Source organism: Camelus dromedarius, chromosome 6, assembly GCF_036321535.1.
Source record: "Camelus dromedarius isolate mCamDro1 chromosome 6, mCamDro1.pat, whole genome shotgun sequence".
NCBI lineage: Eukaryota > Metazoa > Chordata > Mammalia > Artiodactyla > Camelidae > Camelus > Camelus dromedarius.
The window spans coordinates 4,936,337-4,956,478 of record NC_087441.1 but is presented as its reverse complement, the minus strand read 5'-3'; the positions used below and the strand labels follow the sequence as shown (position 1 = coordinate 4,956,478).

The 20,142-nt window shown below is 36.9% G+C and overlaps 1 protein-coding gene across 2 annotated transcripts in view; it reads left to right on the top strand.

Moving 5' to 3' along the window:
- Positions 1–20,142, top strand: part of PACRG (parkin coregulated) — a 448,945-nt gene that overhangs the window by 233,596 nt on the left and 195,207 nt on the right. For both annotated transcript variants that reach the window (XM_031456660.2, XM_010976738.3), the window contains exon 3: positions 702–873. In XM_031456660.2, coding sequence (XP_031312520.1) covers positions 702–873 — 172 coding nt within the window. The remainder of the gene's footprint in view (positions 1–701; positions 874–20,142) is intronic.

Here is a 20,142-nt window from a genome sequence, read left to right as displayed (position 1 = left end):
TTGCAAAAGATCTGGACAAGAAGTCATGCAGGCATTACTGAGGGTGTTCCACAGAAGTGGAACAATGATACATCTCTGCTCCCAGAAGAAGCAGAAGAGAGATTTATGATATTTTGAATTTGAGGAGTCAGTGGTCTATTTAGATCCAGCCCACTGTGTGTCGTCCCCATTTTTCCTTGATGGCACCAACGTTCTGCTTGCCGTCCAGGCTCCACAGGACATCCACGGAATCATATTTTGCCCCTCACTCTTACATTGGCCAGGTCCTGAAGAGAGGTATCTCATGAGGATATATGAACATGCAGCCTCTATGATATTTTTGTTAGAAATTCAGATGCTAATCTCTTTTCAACTATTTTTTTCATTTTATTCTTATATCTTTTCAGCATACATTCTATGGACTTCTGAGTCCCTTTTCAGTCTTGCCAAATGGTAAAAAATTAACCTAAGAACTCCAAAACAAATACTAAAATGCTCCCAGTATAGATTATTTATGATTTTAATTTGTGAAGATTTAAAGGTCAACGATTTTTACCTCACTGCTAATAACGTACTTCAGGTCGCTAGGTGAGTTGGTGAGTAAGATCCTCCTGGAGTTCTGAAGACCTGGCTTCTCCCAAGCCGGTGGCCCTTTGCAGCTGGCCCAGCTGCGCCTCGCCTGACTTTGGTTTTCACGTGGCATTTCTTCTCTCTCTTTTCAGGTAGAAATTGAGAAGCTGGATTACCATCATTATCTGCCTCTGTTTTTTGATGGGCTCTGTGAAATGACATTTCCCTACGAGTTTTTTGCTCGGCAAGGAATCCACGACATGCTGGAACACGGGGGGAACAAGATTCTTTCTGTCATTCCACAGCTCATTATCCCGATGAAAAGTAAGTGAACAGGTGAAAAAGCATCACTCAGTTTATATGGTGCCACTCTTTGACAACTCGCTAATTAAGCAATAAGACACAGCAGACTGAGGCTATCCCCAGGTTCTGCAGGAATTCTTATAAATAGACTCATGGGGCCAGGCATTCCAAATCTCCTAATATATCCCATCATTGATACTGCACTGTGGCTTAGCAACATAAATAAACTAAATTGCATAAGGTTTACACTAACGTAAAATGTTCCATAGCAAAGACACAGGCATTAACGTTAATGTATACATTCAGAAGCAAAGTGTATAATGTACAATATAAACACACTTATGTTTAGTAGCCTTTAGGTAGAATTCATAATTTTAAGAAAAAACATCTAGAATGGAGAAAAGATTTATTTTATCAAATACTTGAATTTTTTTAACTACAGCAGATTATCTGGGGGACTCTAGAGTAACCCTGTCACTGGCTTTACCTGTCTGTGTATAAATGAGATTGTGCGTCCTTCTGTGGTCGGTTTATTCTGGCCTGAGTCCCTGCTGACTAGTCGGCTGAGAGCACCCCTTCAAAAGTGATTCTGAGATTTTCATTTTCCAGTGCGATGGCCTCTCATGGCTCTCAAATAAGACCCTTAGTCACTTCCAGTCCAGCCTCCTCACCTGCTGCCATTGCTGCTGATGGCGCTTATGACAGAGCCACCCTACTGGCACGAGATCCCAGGAGGGGAGGCCGGCCTCTCGTCAAGTCCAAATGGCCAGGCCTGGCCCCCTCACCACCCACTCTCACTCCCCCAGACTCTCCCTGCACCAGAGCTGCCCACCTGCACTGCTGCTGCTGATTGAACGCAGAGGCTGGTGCCTCTGAGCACCTCCGGGTGGGGAAATCCCACCCCTTCCCAGCCAGAGCTGCCCCAGGCAGGTCGCCCATGGGGTCTGGGCCCAGAGGGATCAGCAGGGCCCCGCTTCCCCCACCCCAGGTTCCGCTCACTCCCGACTCCAGGCTGGACCACTGCCCAGGATGACTGATGAGATGCCTGCCTAGTCTCCTCAGATCCAGGGACCCCACCCTCACCGTCTCGGAGGTAGTCTTGCCATGTGGTTTGACAAAACAGAACAAAATAATCCAACATTGGGTCATTTCCCCTGGTCTGGATTACTTAACCTTATCCATGGTCACTTTTTTTATTGATTTGAATTGTGTTAGAATCCTAGATTTTTGTCAGTTCTGCCGTCCTGTTTAAATTGAGTCAACTTTAAAACTTGCTCTCATGTCTTTGAGATTTCTGTAAGAGATTTGTAACTGACCACTCCCAGTTTCTACCAAGACATAGAAAGTGAAACCAAACAAGAGGACAGTGCTACCTGCTGTGAAAAGCAATATGGACAGAAAACCGACGCTTTAAAAGGGACTTTATTAAAAACCAATTTTCCTTTCCCCTCATGCGTCAGCTGCATGAAGGGCTGATCTTTAAAGGCCTTCAGGAAGGATATATAATACTGAGCTACATTCAAACCTTTTCCAAATGTGATTTATTCTTTCTAACCAGTCGTCATTTTTGAACTTGTTAAATTCTAGTTGAAATGCTACATTTTCTAAAGATGAGGCCCAAGTTTTATTGATAAACAAAAAAGGCCCAGAACATTTTCCCCAGGACTTATCTTGAAAGTATGTTATCCTTTTCTTCCTGTGCCCATCAGAACAGCTGTAATAGTCTGTCCTTTTCTTTAAGGTAAACTGTTCCTGTTGGGATCCTGGCCTGCTCATTAGTCTCTCATAGCTCCATAAACACTGAAGAGCAGAAAGAGAGTTTCTAAGTAATATTTTAATTATACCATTTACAATGAAGACGTTCCAAATATTGTATGCCAAAGTGAATTGATTTCCAATTTGATTTAAGTATTTTGAAGATACTTAAATGAGTTAAGAGAGAAGTGATGTGTTCTCAGGACATACACTCGAGGTCATTTGCTGATGAGTGAAAACAGTAAGAACTCAGTAAACATGACTTGCCAGGAAGTAGTAACTGCGTATGACTTTGATCGTTTAAGTTTCCAGGACCGATGAAAACTTCTTGTAGATATCCTTGCTTGCCTTCCTGGGCTTCTGTTATATACTGATCCTGAATCTAACTCAGCTTGCTTCTTCTCAGTCTACATCAATAAAAGCCAAGCTTTTCTCATAGAAGAATAGTGATTAACTATGTAAGAACATGCATGGTTTCAGCACAGAGTGAAAAACATTAGCTGCATAAACTGTTTTCCAGGTGGAATTCTGAAACGAAGCTAACTGATCCAGAAGCAGGCTGATGCACATAACTGTCAAAGCACGTAGCATCTGTGTGTACCTTGTTTTCAGACTGTACTGTTAGTATAATTTTGCTCATTCGAGGGGTAAATTAACCTCACCATCACCAACCAGCAGTTCTTTAACAGCTTTTCTTGAATTCTAACTAATATCTAACTAACAAGGGCAAAGCAAAATATATAAACTCCTTGTGAAACTGTGAACAGGATTATCTATTTTTAGAACCAGGGGTTGAGTTCAGCTAATTAAAAGGCTGATAATACTGGAATGAGATATAGACACACATTCAGTGGCTCTAGGATTTCTAATATTAAAAGATAAGAAAACACTTTTCTTTTTCCTTCTCTTCTTGGCTCAAGGCCCCAGGTGGGGTCATCGAGTAATAACAGAACAGTGCACATCTCATGCCTTCTTCCATTTAAGCTGCTTTATAGCACCTCTACAGGTGCTCCCTTCCCCTCCCACTTTCTGATTTCCACCTTCTTGAGTTATTCGGGGTCAGAAACAACAACAAAAAACCAATATAAAGTAGTCAGGGTTGGCAACGGAGCATTGATTGCTGAGAGCAACAGCAAAACACAGACGAGGATGAGATGCTAGGGACCCTGTGTGCAATCCAAACTGTGGATTGTAGATTTCTGTTCACTCCATCCAGTGAGGAGAACATAAATCAGACTCCAGCAGAGCAATTCCGGGAAGGAGTGTCTGGAAGCTTTGTCTATCAAACACAGAAGAGGATTCTAAGAGCAGCCAGGAAGACAAGGGGCACCAAGAGCAACCTGCAGACGCTGGGTTTAGAACTCTTTCTCTCCAATAAAAGCAAGAACAATAACAATAACCCAGCCACATGGGCCATTCAAAACAAGTTACTACACACAGGGAAGGAAATATCCTGAACAATCAGAGGAAAACCATACCTCAACAACAGTTTGCATAGGATCCAGATGAAACTCACAGAAACCTGTTTGACATCCTTAGGATTCAGGAAAATACGGCCTCTGTAAAACAGAAGCAGAAATCCACAAGAGGAGACCAGACTCACATGAAAATAAGCCAATACTGAGTGAGAAAAGGGAAACCAAAAATGCTGGAGCAGAATTAACATCCCCGCGGAGGCGCAGAGGATGATCAGCGGCACAAGATGGAGTTGTAGACGTAGACCACAACCTTGAGAATCTCCCTCAGAAAAGACATAAAAAACAAGGTATAAAAAATAAGGTGAGAAAAGATAATAAAATGGAGAACATAGGACACAAGCAGGAGCTAAAAGTTTGAGGGGTTCTCAAGAGGAATCATGAAAATTACGGGAATAGAAATGATAATGACAGAGAGGACTGAAAGAAATTTTCTGAGATGAAAAATATACCTTATTTTGCAGGTAGAAAAGGCTCATTACAAGGAAAGAACATCTGGACAGGGGAAAAAGGTACACACCAAGAAACAGAAGTAACTGGGGCTAAGATGTTTTGGTGAGAGTAAATTCCAGACAGCAATGAGAATTGGAAGGGAAACACTGTATATGCGTTCATGCATTTCTTCCCAGTCATATGAGTAAAAAGACATAATGTAATAAGCTGAATGAAAATTAATTAAAAAAATAAAAATGTGAAAATAAAAAAGAAGAAAAGACTCATGGACTCTGCAATCATAACGCCCATCTGCTCTTCAGACAACAGGTTGTTGAGGATGCACTCCAGCTCTCAGAGAGTAAAGCGAGGTTAAGAACCCCAAAGTGAGGATGTCACAGTTTGAAAAATAGTAGCATTACAAGCCTCTAAATCTAGAATTAAGTTTAAAAAGTTGATGGAAAAAAAGTTACAAGATTGCATGAAATGTCAAATAGTCATTTTGCAGCAATGTGACCAAACAATCTAGGGAAACTGGGTAGAAATTTTCAAAGTCAATGGAGAAGATAAGAATGTTTAAAGCAGAGCCTATACATTAAAAGAACAAAACTGAGCAGACAGAAGAAAGTGTTAAGAGCCAAAAGCCCAAGATAAAGTGAAAATGTGGAATCAGGGATTTCAGCTGTGAAAATTTACTCCAAGCTGGCTTGTGAAAAGCAAAATCTGAATATGAACTCTCTCTATATAGAACAATAATACTTAAACTTTCACAAATGAAAAATACATTGAGGAAAATGGGAGAAAGAGAGAAGGCAGGAGTAGGTATTTCAATTTTAGCAAAGTAAAATCTAATGTAAAGAAGTTCCATGTGTGTAAGGAGGATCGATATATATCGACGGGATGTTAACAGTAAAGGTGTTGCTGTCAAGACCCTCTGTGCTGTGCAAACCATGACATCGTGCTTTAGAAAAACAGTCAGCTGCTAGACTGATAATTCTTGCCTCTGGAAGAAGAGTAAACCTCTTGACAGAGAGACAGTAAGACAGTAAGATGGTCCTTCCTCCACTGCCTGACCTTGCGCTCTAAAATCTATGTGTGATCTTTACCAACCCAAGTGGACAGCCTGGTGTCCAAAGCACCATTCCCCAAATTTCACTGTGCACACAAATCATCTCCAGACCCCTGTCAGATGCAGGCTCCATGTCAGTATATGTGAAGTGGATCTGAGATGCTGCATTTCTAACAAGACCCCCATTGATGCTGCCGTGGGGTCAAGGCAAGGCTGAGCTGACCAGGCTAAGATTCTGCTGGGAGTCCTCAGACCCTCCCACAAGGTGGGGAGTGAGCTGTGGAAAAGAGATGAATGGTCATTTCTCTTATATGTAGTAAATCTAGAGACACTCGCTTCATTCATGATATGACTGATTAGAGAAACGTAAGGTTATGTTTTTAGGCTTTAAAATTAACCATTTAATAGATTAAAATAGATGGTATATCTGATGAAGTACTAGGGAAAGAAAAATGAAACATTATCAAATAAGGCAACACTTAAAAAAAAAAAGCCAAGGTAGCATGCAAAAAAAAAAAATATATAAAATGACAAAAGGAAAACAAGATAATCTTTATGATCACAAATAAATTGGAGAAATAATCACCAAAACAAACAAACAAACAAAAATTGGTTTGGAAACTGCTTTGAGAGATTATTCCCACTGTCTGATTGTTCCCAACAATATGGTTCTGGTGGGGGCTGCCACTCACAGAGCAATGGTAAGAATTTGCCTCTCTCCCCCAAACTTGACTTCTTCCCCCTCCATCCTTTCAATATAGTTATATACAATTTTAGATAAACTGATCATCAGTTGTTACATTATTGTGATGACATAAATACTGTTCTCTGCAAATCACACAATTGCTATGATTACGTTTCTTTCCTTAGACAACTTGTTTTCTTAGCATAGATAATTGCCTCTCATTTTGTTTGCTTGATTTGCATATACTTACTATTTTTTCCAAATGTCTCAGGATCTAGCAAATAAATATTGTTTTCCAAATGTTCAGCACATCAGACAGCTCATCAGTGTTCCTTCTGCTCCTGGAGACAAACTTGTCCTTGCGCCCTCTTTCTGCTCCAGTCTGGACTGAGTGGCCCAGAACTTCTTACTCCTCTCTCACGTTTCACCGTTTTCCTTAGCTCTTTGTTCTGTTTTCCTCCTCATTTTTATAGTGCATATCTTCCAGCAGTTTCTTGTAAGTCCATGAAAGGTATATTTTTCAGTCCTTGCTCATCTAAAAATTCTACCATCCTACTTAATTAGTAGTTCGGCCACATTGAAAATCATTTTCACCCAGAATTTTGAGGTTATGTCTCTGTTGCTTCCCAAGTTCTTCCGTTGCTTTGAAATCTCGATGCCATTTGAGTTTCCAGCCATTTGCCTGTGGCTTGTTTCTTCCAATCTCTGAAAGCTTTCTGGTTCTTCTCTTTATCTCTGGTGATGTGAAATTTCATGTTGGTAAGCTTTGATGTGGCTATGTTTTTATTCATTGTCCTGGGAAATTTCAATTTAGAGACATATGTCTTCCAGCACTAGAAACTTTTCATGTATTATTCCTTTAATAATGTTCTCCCTCTATTTTCACTTACTTCTCTGTCTATAATTCCTGCTAGTAATGCACTGCACCTTGTGGGCTGACTTTCTAATTTCTTTGTGCTTTTGTCATATTATCCAACTCCTTCTTAGTTCTACTTTCTGGGAAATTTTGTTGACTTTATCTTTCAAAAGTATAACTGAATATTTTGTTAATTATCATAATTTTCCTTTATTCTCATTGTTTTTTTAAAATAGTATTTTGTTCTCTTCTTTTATGAATACATTATGTTCACTCTCTTATCTCTCTGTGAATATTTATTATAGATTTATAGCATTTGGGTGTTTGTGTGTTTAATTTTTGCTTCCTGCCTCATCATACCCTTCCTTCACTCATGCAGTAACAATGACTTTCCTCCTTACTAGCTGTTAAGACTTTCCTGATCCTGCATACAGATCAACAGGATAATGTACTTACTAGTTGCAAACCCGGACTGTGGAATCAGACTGCCCAGCTTCTAATCCTGGCTGCACTGTTTAGTTGCCACATGACCTCATGTGAGTTGCTTTACTCCATGTGACACTCTTGCCTGATCTCTAAAATGTGGATAATTTTAAGCACTTATATTTTCTCTTACTTATTTTCAGCCAGTGGTTTCTGTATTTGTACATCATGTAACCAAAATGCAATTTATGCTATAAAGCAATTTTTAAAGCAATCACTGAAATATTTCTATGTATTTTGAAATTGACATACACTTTTACATACCCATGGGCTGAATAAGGCCCAAATAAGAAATTCTAATTAAATATGAAGTATTTTAACTGTACAATAATGAAAATACATAAATTACATATTAAAAATTTACCAAAAATATTACTAAAAAATAGTTTTTAAATTACATTAAAATATTTACCACATATGACTTGGTAAAACAGTATTTAGAAGAAAATATATAGCCTTAAATGTGGTTTCAGAAAAGAAAAAAGGAGAAAGTCCATCTCAATAAATGACAGAAAGAACAGTAAAAGAAAGGTAAAGAAAGACTAAATTATTACTATAGAAATATAATAAAATAAAAATAGAAAACAACCATGCATTTGAGAGGATCAAAAACCAAATATTGGTTCCTTGACATGATTAATAAAATTGACAAACACTTGTAAAAGCTTATAAATAAAAAAAAAGCAAAATAACTAATAACAGAAATGAAAAAGGGAATATTACACAAACCCTATAGACATTAACAATATCTTAATAGGATATCATGAACAACTTTATTAGTAAAATTTTGAAATTTCAATGAAAAGGTCAGATTTCTGGATTATGTAGCTTACCAAAACTGACACCAGAAAAATAGAAAATAAATTAAAATACAAACAGTTATATAACAACCGAAGAAATTAAATTATTAATTAAAATTCCTCACACAAAGATAACTCAGGGCTCCCATAGCCTTACTGGTTAGTTGTGCTAAAGACTTAAATAAAAAATAATTTAAATATTGCACAGATTTTCTTAGACAATAACAGTAAAAAATATACACTCAAGAAATGAGTTAGGCTATGTTGAAATAACCACCAATCTCCAAAATCAAAAGCTTAAAACAATAGGTGACTTAAAATAAAGGTCTTTTTCTCACATTTGCTACACTCCTATTGCAGGTTGGAGTGTTCTGTTCATTGTAGTTGCGTACGGACCAGAATGTATACTCTTACCATGGACATTATGAATAATGTATCTTAGTGTCTGGATTCTGTTACATTCTTTTAAAAAGTGTCAGTGCTAATTCTAGTGGGCAGTTAACCTGCTAAACACAAATGTCATCTCCCCTGTGGTAAATAGCAGCCTAGGTTCTTGCACCTTCAGTTTTCATCTTCCAGCTTCTGCTCGTTATCTGGAATCCTACTGGATCCCTCTCATGTGTGTAACCCTTGGAGATCAGCTGAGGCAGAGTTTTCATGAAGGCTTTTTGTTTACCTCATCTATTGGTCTCTACCTTCCAGGACCCCCCCTTTAATTTTTTTACATGCTCTGCCAGCCCAAAACTCTCTTCTCTGACACCTGAGCTCAGTATACCTTCTACTTCTTCTGCTCCAGGACACACACCTTAGTTCTTAAAGGCAAAAGGCTTTTAACTCACAGATTTTACCTAGTACACCTCCATCTTTCAAGGGCAGACTCCCATCCAGTTTCTGCCTACCTTCCATTCTTTGGTATGCCACTCAAGGATTCCCGTTAAATATCTGGTTGCAAATTATGTTTTTGACTTAATTTCTTTGTATTTCCCTTCATGCACCCTGTATTCTAGCCAAACTGATTGTGCTATAGAACTTGTTTTACACTTTTCTAATTGCATATCTTTGCTCTTTTGAGTATACCCATTCTCATGTGTCCATAGATGCCTAAACGTTAAGAAACCTTCAAAGCCCAGTTCCAATAGGAACTGTCCTGGAAAACCTGTTCTGATTCCCCTCTCCCTCCCTATCCTCAACTTCAGTCCTCTCACCACCCCTGCCTTCCTGTTCCCACAGAACTTTATATCTTCCTTTCTTACATTACTTAGAATGTAATGTTAGAAAGCAGTATGTTCCCACAGCACCTAATGTACTGCCTAGTACACAGTAGAGGCATCAAAATGTTTGCAGAATTAACTCAATCAGGCACATACCTGCCATCCATACTGAAATTTGTATAGTTGTCATGATCAAAAGGGTAAAGAGGCCACTTGGGCTTGCCGCCGTACTACGTACTACATAAAAGCTACCTTGTAAGAATCCCTAATGTGAAACAGCAAGTAAAAGGTATAATGATACAGTGCTTTCCATTCATTGGAGAAATTATTCAAGTAGTGAGAGTAATTGTTTATTCATCCACATTCTCTTGTGTGATTCTTTTTATTTATGAGCAGTAACATACATTTGTGAGATGGTCTACTAGGGGCAAGGTGACCCTGGCTGCTAAAGAATTACAGAAATATCACTGATCTACAAATAGACAGGACATAAGACAGTGGCCTCATTAGGAGAGCTCTAATGAGTTGAGGTCACCCAGCTATAAAGGACAAACACGCACAGACACAGCTGAGGCAATTTTAACAATAACGTTTTCAAAAGCAAAATGGTCTTTTAAAAAACACCCAGTGGAAAGAAGTACATCAAGTAAGGATAAAATATGAGAATCTGTATCACAATACAAAAACTGTTTTGAGAATTCTATTTAATTAGAAAGGAACAAGTCCAATTGAAAAGCATTATTCTCTATGATATGATAATTTTACTTAAATCTCTTGAAATTTTCTAGGTAAATTACTTTAAAAGTGATCGTTGTAAAAAAGTAATAATTTTTTATTTGAGAAGAAAATATATTATTTTTCTGAAAATATGGAAAAAGAGGTGTATCAGAATTATTTTGGTTACATGATACAAAAAGAAAACTGATTCAAATTGTCATAAAGAACTAGTTTTGCTTAATGATTCACATAACTGAACAATCCAGGGTCTCGTTTGAGGCTTGATATAATCTAGTGGCTCACCATTGTCATTCTTGTTCTGTTTCACGCATGGTCATCTTAAAGCTGCCTCCCTTCTTGGCCTCAGGATGCTCCGAATAGATTCTGGGACTATATGCTTACTTATTTATACCTGTAGGAAAGAACTAGTGTCATTGTCCCTTGATTTCCAAAAAAAATAAAAGTCAGAGATTCATTGTCATTGCATCAGCTGAAGGCACATGCCTAGCTTTGAGTGGTGGTCAGGAAGGATGGGACACGCTGGCTCATTTAACCCACATCATCTAACCTACCCACTGTACAGGTTAGCAGAAGTGAGGAGAGTTAGCATCTCAAAATACCATGAACTCTATGGCAAGACATTTACTGCTCAGCAAACATCTGTCTGCTCCTTAGCCTGTCTCATTATGCAGTTGTGTGGAACCATGGGACTAAGTCTGCCAGTGGCTATGAACGGGAGAGCTGTGTGTTCCCTTCAAACTATTTCAGAGCCAGCGCACAGTCCTCTCTCTCTCTCTCTCTCTCTCTCTCTCTCTCTCTCTCTCTCTCTCTCTCCTCTTCACCCCCATGCTGATGTGAATTGGTTATTTGCTAGGAATGAGAAATTGTCCTTTTCTGCATGAAGCCACTTAGATTTTAGGGTTAATCTATTACTGCAGCAAACTTAACCCCTACTGATAAATTGAGATTCCTAAATAAGAATTCACAGCTATTGAGGGCAATGGAATCTGGAATCTTATAGCTTAAAACATCCATTTTCTGAAGAACATTCAGCAGGTGATGCTAAGACAATGTTTCTCTGTCCTCTCTGAGGATTGGTGTAGCTGGAAAGGCCGTGGACCTGGCTCTGGATTCTAGTCTTGGCTGTGTCATTTTGTGCAAATTAGCCCATCTCCTTCCTAGTTAGGTTTAGTCCTCATCTGCAAAACAAAGGACATAATATGTACCTCAGAGAGTTGTTGTGATCATTAAAGGAGGTCTTGTAGAAATGCCCAGGTCAGGTGATCGACAGGCTCTTAATAAGCTGTGTGCTGTGTTGAATTGAACAGTCATAGCCAGGTGGACTTGTAAAATCCCGCTGCCTGATGTTTGCTGTTCTTTCTCCTCTCCTCTCTATCCCTTCCCCTCCCACAATCTGTCAGCTGCCTTACCACCTTTATTTAAAGAAAGTCATAATATAAAATGGGTGTCCGCTGTATGAAGTCCTGTACAGAAACAATGTGTTAATAGATGCAAGATGACAGCAATCTGAGGCAGAGATTAGAATCTCCGAAGTATTTAAACAGTTACCTGGCCACTTGCCAGAGGAAGAACTCCTTCTGGACCTGTGAGGGTGAAGAACAATCAGATCTAGTCCTGTATGAACAGGGAAAAACAGAGTGATCCAAAATGAAAATGATCGAAGTGGAGGTTATAGCTGCACATGTCAGAAAGGCATAACAGAATAAGAGAAAGAGCTAAAAATAGCAGATTGCGTTTCAACCTGAATTCACCACATAATGGCTGTCCCTTTCCCATTCTCAAATAAACAGATTTCATCCCTCTTCCTGTATAGTCTGATAGTTCAGGGCAAGGGCTCTGAAGTCAGACTACCTGGTCAAAGTTCCAGCTCTCTCACATCCCAGCTATCAGACAAGTTAACCACTTTGTGGCTCAATTTATAAAACTGAGATGAGAATGGCACCCAACTTATGAGTATTTTCAGTGACTAAATGAGACAACACATCTCAGGCTCTTTAGCAGATCATGTCGTATGTGTAGTAGGTTTTCAACCTAAAAGCCTTGTATTGGGAGTCTTCATTCTTCCGCATGAAGGCTGAGCTCTAGTCAGGGAATAGCACTAGCGCAGAGTGTTGTGGAAGAGGGAGGTAATTGGGTTGTTTGTTTGTTTGTTTGTTTGCTTGTTTATTTATTTGTTTGGAGGCATTGGGGATTGAACCCAGGACCTTGTGTCTGCTAGGCAGGCACTCTACCACTGAGCTATAGCCTCCTGCCGCTACTGCAGAATGTTGCTTGCTTTTTCAGATGCCAGGAGATCTAGCTCCATCACGATGATTTGTTCCCCAAGAATAAATGATTTAAGCTCAGGTTGCAACAGATATCTAGTCTGATTGCTCAGAGTCCATGCTAGAGCCTACATTCCCTGGCTAGTGCTGAACATTTCTCCCGAATATGTTCCAAGTCTGGCCCTGTTGTCCACCAGGACTTGGTGGGATGCTGAGAAGAAGTGGGGTCTAACCACAATGATCACAGCTCATGGAAACCAGACCCCAGCTGGCCATTTACTAGATGTGTGGTTTTGGTAAGTTCATTATTTCATCTTTCCCAGGGGATTATAAAACTGACTGCCCAGACATTATGTAAGGATTAACAGATCATACAGGTAGGAGGTTTAGCCCAGGGCCAAATCAAGGTGGTAATAATAGTAAATTTGTATTTTTACCTCCTTGGTCCTTCATGGTCATGTCTCTGCAGACATCCTAACTTCAGGTCATCAAAAAATTGATAGATTTTGGATTATTTAACTTTCATTCAAGTTACAATAAAAATGTTAGATGGAAACTGGGCTAGGTCAAGTATGGACTTCTGCAATACTCCAGTAGGGATGATGTGGGTTGATACCAACCATTAAGCCATATTACTTAAATCCAGTTATTCACAGAGTAAGGAAAAAAGAAAAAGCCTAACCTTCAACAATTTCTGTATCTTGCCTCGAGGAGAGGTTTGCCAGGTGCCTCGCAATGTAGTCTGCTTGTGATCTCCTTTATGAGTAAACTTGTTAGAATGTGTACTGTAAGCTTGGCCTGACATTCTAGAGAGCTCACCCTGGCTCCTGGTAATCATTACTATTTTCCTAGGAGCTCTGAAATCACTGGCTTAAATAATCAATCCTAGAATTGTACCAGATACTGATGTCAAGCTTGGCAGTGTTTAGGTTTTCAAAGTCCTTCTTTGGGGAGGAAAGGGCAGCTCCTTCTTAGAAATTGATGTATTTACCCATCTTCTATTTTGTAGTACAGCTCTCAACTTTCTTGTTTTGTGAAAAGCATGTGTGTATTACACCCTTCTTCATAGTCCACTACTCTATCATCTTAAAGCTGTAGCGAATTTAGGCACCTTTTCTCAACCAGAGGAAAAAACATAACCATAATTCTTAGAAGCAGTGCCTACTCATCACAGCAGATTGTCATTTGGTTTTACTCTGAGAAAGGCACCAAGGCTGTCTGACTCCTTCCTTTGGTCATCAGTTCATCTGTCACCCAACTCCTTCAAGCTGAATTGAGCCAGCAGCGTACGGACAGGGGAGCAGAGTGCTCCAAAGAGACAAATCCTCCTCTGCTTGCTTTTTTTTAATTGAGGTATAGTTGATTTATAATTTTGTGTTAGTTTCAGGTGTACAGCAAAATGATTCAATTTTATATATATATATATATATATATATATATATATATATATATATATATATACACACATACATACATATACACACACACACATACACATATATACATATATATTCTTTTTCAGATTCTTTTCCATCATAGGCTATTACAAGTTAGTGAATATAGTTGCCTGTGCTACACAGGTCCTTATTGTTTATCTAGTTTATATATAGTAATGTGTATATGTTAATCCCAAACTTCTAATTTATACCTCTCCCCACCCTCGTCTGCTTTTTGACAAAGCAGGATACTGGTAAGTTTACTCTCAATTACTGTTAGAGAATTCAGTATGTATGAGAGCAAACACAAGCCTAACCTTGGCTGCAACAAGGTTGGAAAAGAGTGTTGAATTACATTTTTTTCAGGTTCCTTTATGTCTTAGGTGTTATGTGTACTAAATAGATCATGCTAGTGACTATAATGTTGAGACCATTTTGGTAACTGAATACTTTATTTAATAAAATAATACTAATTATGTATCTATCTTTAAAACTAAGTGTTTAATGGAAGCCAAACAGTCTCACCAAATACTAAATTGTATTCTGTGGTCCTAAAGTCAGAATATATTCTTTTCTATCAAAAAAGTGAAAAAGGTAACCACTTGTAATGACAAAGTTTTGATGAAAAATTTGAATTTTGCATAATGATAGCTCCTTTCTGTATGGGATAAGAGGGGAAAATGGTGCTTTTTTAATATGATACTTACTAGAAAATAATGAATTAAAGGAAAAATAGTAACACTTATGATAGGCTTACTCCACATCTGTAATAGCTGAGCCAAGTCTCTGGTGCTTTAATTGAGAATTCAGGCCACATCATATTTATTTGTATAGCAGTTGAGTTCTATTTTGGAAGGAGAATAATTTCTACAATTTTGAGACCTAAATTTGTTTTGAAACATGTTTTGAAATCATTCTATTCTAAAAAATTAAGCTTTGTATAGTTAGTGCCCCTTAACTAGCAAAATTTATATCCATTTCAGTCTAATTCGACTAAAATGATATTGGGTCTGGCTGAGAATCTCAATTATTAATTAATTATTTCAATGTCAGAAAGAATAATACTTAAAAAAACTTTAAGACATCTATAGTAGGCAAATTTATAGAGACAGAAAGTAGACTAGAGGTTACCAAGGCCAGGAGGGGAAGACTGGGGAGGTTGTTTTTTTAAATAAGTAGAGTTTCTGTTTTGAGTGATGGAAAATTTTGAATATAAATAGTGGTGATAATTGTACAATATTGTGAATGTAACTAATGCCACTGAATTGTACACTTAAAAGGGTTAAATAACATTTTATATTATATATATTTTACACAGTAGAATAAAAAGATATTACTTAAGATATCAAAATAAGAATGATTTAAACACTAAAATGTCTAAACTCAGCATTATCACACTATATTTTCTCTTAGAAATTTTAGCCTTTGTCATATGACTAGAATACTAGAAAGCAAAGATCAATTTAGCAATGTTTTTGATAGTACTTATAGAAGCCAACTGAATTCACTCAAAAACAATTAGAACCAGTAAGACAATTAAGTAAGGTAACAGTTATAAATAAATATACGAAAATAATATACTTTTATGTATGTATTGTCAATAATTCCTAGGAAACATATTGGGAAAAAATGATCTTACACAAGTAGTAGAAATAAAATAAAATAAAATTCCTTTGAGTAAACTTAATAAAAGTATGCAGAATCTACATGAAAAATACTACAAAGCTTTTCCAAGGAACTTAAGAAAAAACAAGAACAACTGAAGAGATACATGTTCCTAATGGAAAGATGACCGTTTTCCTCATACTTACATTCTAAATTTATTGAGATTTTTATCAAAGTTCCAAGCATAGTTTTTAACCTGACCAAATATTCTAAACTTTGTCTCAAAATGTAAATGGTTACGAATACTCAAGAAAATACTGAGAAAGAATAAGAAGACAGGACTAGAATTCTGCTACACTAAAACACATAAATTATGATCATGAAGGATAATATTTTAGGGAAATATGCAAAGTTTGTTAATTTTTTTTTAAAGCAGAGTAGAAAACAATGTTTTTTAATGGAATAAAATCCTGTATCTGAATATGAAATGGAAAAGATAGTCTCTGTTGTTAGTATCTGAGCATGTAAATCTTCAGTATTTTCTCTGTTTACATTCTATCTTCAAATAAGATTATTGTGAAAATGTGCTTTATAACCTACTTCTTTACTCACCTTCTAATAGACATTTTCCTGATTTAAAATTTTTTTCCTTCAGATGACTTTAATAACTTTATAATTTTCTGTTGTATAGGTGTACTAGATTTTCCTTAATAAGCCAGTGTTTTGTAAACATTTAGATTGTTTCTTATTATAAATAATAATATTGATACATCCTTTCCCATAACTCTTTGTACACAGTTGCATACTGCCTTTGACTAAATGCCCAGAAGTGAAATTTCTGGGTCAAATGTTATATGCATATTGCTACAGAAAGGTTGTGATGATTTACAATATAGTATTTATGAGAGTAGCTCTTTTCCCAAACCTATTTCCACACTGAGTATTAAATTTTCAAAAATGTTTTGTTAATATGATATCCAAAATTATAAAATAGTTATTTTATTTCATTTGATTATCAATGAATTTGAACACTACAATAGTAATTGCTCACTTGTATTTACTAATTTATATATTATCTATTCATATTATTTGCCCATTTTTTTTAAAATAGCAGATTCAGTTTTTTATTGGTTTGTGGCAGCTATTTGTATATCAAGAATATTAACATTTATATCATATGTCAAAATTTGTTTTTAGAATTTACTGTTTGCTTTTGCTTTCTGTTTGGTGTATCCAATTTTAAAAGAAGTAGAAATATTTCCATTTTTCCTGATTCCACAGTAGTGAATCATATCTAGTAGTAGAAAATGTTCTCACTTTGCAAAAATCATAATAATGGATTTTATGCATAAGAAAATCATACATGTAACTTATACCCATCTAAGATGAATAAGCTTTACAACTTTGACTTTAAATTATTTTTTCCCTTATTCTTCAACAATCTCTATGTATCTGGAAGCTCTATCTTGTTGATTATACTTGAAGGCAGTAAGCAGTACAACAGAAATCCAATTTTCTGAATGAAAAGATTCCCCTGATTGATCTATAATGTCAGTAGATTTCTCATGTTAGATCCTTTTCAAAACCTTAAATCTTGAGTTCAAAGTCCTCACTTACATCCTGACAATAGCTTTCAGGCCCAAGAACACAAGCATAAACATTTCATTTCTTTCAAGCTGCAGAATCATATTCTCTTTATATCTGTTAACATACTTTTTTCAAGAGAAAAGAACTTTGTTTCAAAAAAAACTCTTTTTTTTTTGTTTATTCTATTGGCACAGTAAGAACAAAAATACTTCCAATTTAATGGTATATCTTAATTCCCTGAGAATGAAGAAGAAAAATAGAGGAACTGAAATGGAAATGGGCAATGTTAAAAAAAAAAAAAAAAAAAAAAAAGCCCTCTTGGACGAAGTTAAGGAACTTTTATAGTGCATGTCGTGGCTCTGTTTCACAGCTACTGCAGAGGTTTTAGAGACATTCCCTGGTCATTCGGGATAACTCAGGGTTCCATTTTAGATGCCATTAAGAGTAACAGTTCAGGCATTTTACTTGTCAGCCATTGTCAATTCAATCACATTTATCACAACCATGTTAATTCAGTTGGGGTTTCAATGAGATAAATAATTATTTCCTAATAGCTGTTGTTACTATCCATAGTGAGAGAGATTGTTAATTTATCCCCAGATGGTCAATTAGCTATATATACAAGGGTAAACTTAATCAACGAAAGGTTGATGTTATGATTACTCATATACATATAAAGTTTTCTCCTTAATATGTTCTATGTGGCAAAACTCTTCTAACATTGGTAGTAGGTGAGCATACTTTAGTCTGTTTTATTGCAAGCTTTGGCATATATGCCCTAAAAGAAAGGCACTGTGATAAGCCAGCACACCTTAGTAGGCACTATGGCTACTAAAATCTTTTCTGCAGTCACCAGATGGTTTCTACACATGCTCAGATAGCTATCTCTTCTAATACCTTCCATAGGTCCTCCTACTTGTGACTTTATAGTGTCAACAGAAAGGCATTTTTGCAAAAAAAAAAAAAAGACTCACAAAAATGAATAAATTATACACACTCAGTTATACATTTATTTTAATATATAAAAAATTAAAACAACACACTCATGTAATTCTGTTTCAATGTCTAATCCTTGCTCACTAAGCAGTTTATAAAACATTTAGCTGGATGTGGGTGCGAGTCCTTTTTAAGAAGAGGAATGAGTAGAGAGAAAAGGGAGAAACCCAGGATCTTAAGTATCTGATTCTGTTTGATTAATAAGGCAAGACAGATATAGCACAGGGAACTATGTTCAATATCTTGTAATAACCTTAAATGGAAAAAAATATGGAAATGAATATATGTATGTATATCCATGACTGGGACATTGTGCTGTACACCAGAGATTGACAGATTGTAACTGACTGTACTTCAATTAAAAAAAAAAAGGACCTAGGGGTATTTTGGTTTGGCAGACATTACTACAACCTCAGTCTCCTTTATGTTCATCTAAACATACCCACATAGTTCTTTCTACCATTTCTAAATGATCTCAAGAAAAACATATACATAATGATAAAACCATTTAGAAGACTGTTTCTTTGTTATCTGGGGCTTTGCTCCCACATGGCTAAGGAGAACTTTGTCTCTGTGAACTGGAGTAGCCCTTATAAAAGAAGAAGTCCTTTATCCAAGAGGGGATGATCCAGCATAGCTGTTATCTCTCTTTAACCTAAATAACATCTACTCATCCCTTAGCTCCTTACCTGTGTCCAGGAGCCTTCTCTGCTATCTAGTCTGGGCTGAATGCCACCTTTTGATTTGCTGTTTAAATACTCTATCTCTCTTACGCACACTCAACACACTTCTAATATTTGTTCAATATCTTCTTCCAAACTATATTATAAGCCACAAGGGGCTGAGTACCATATCTGTCTTGCTCACTTCTGTATCTCCAGTTCCTAAAATGACTGGTATATAATACATTCACAATAAATACTTGACGAATGATACTTAGTAAACTAATGTATGTAAAGCACTCAGTTAATTCTTGGCATATAGAGGTGTCCAATACATGTTAGTTATTTGTATATGAACCATCAAACCTATCTGTGCAGTACTGAATCCTAGATATGTTGAGTTTTATGGTAGACTTTTTGAAAGAATTTCCACTGCCCCTAATACTCAGAATGACATTTCTGTAGGCTCCTAGTTCTCTTCTGTTAAATGAAGCTGGGTCAGTAGGCAGGGATCAATAACCCCTGGCTTTCAGAAAAGATAAAACATCTTTTGGCTCAGACAAGACCAGTAAAAGGATCCCCACTACTGACTATAAGATACTACCTGCCCTTCTCCCTCTCCACCTTCCATGGTCTTCTGAAGCTCTGCTCTTGAATATCTCATTACTACAGCTTCTAAGCTAAATTATAGCATTCTGTTTTCAGTTTTTCAGAATATATGGTATAACCTGCAGTGTGTCTAAATGCTGTAACAATGAGCCATCATGCAGTAGAATTCCATAGTTATATTTAGCTTGGTTCCCTGAGTTAAAGGTGAGCCATCTCTAGGCATCACATTTGTGTTTACCTTCAAACCAAAAAGGAGTGTAGTCTGAACTGGACTAGAAGTTATGGGGCTACCTTGCGGTGTCTCCCTGCCCCAACCCCCATTTTGTTGCTAAAGGGAATGAAGCTGACCACATTTTATTTCTAAAAACTCCCTTGTGATTCCAAAGGAAATAGCTGTGAACCCACTAAATGATATCTTATATTCTTGGATTTTTAATTGAGAATTTAGTTTGGTTCAACCCTAAGTGCCATCCTTAGGCCTGGCTACTTTGTACTTAATTCTCTAGAAAATGGTGTGAGGGAGACTGAACTCTTTGAACAGCTGGAGAAATAATCAAATATGCTCTAAGAAGGTTAATCCAGCACCAGTGTGAAAAAGACAGATTGAGAGAGTAGAGAAAGACAGAA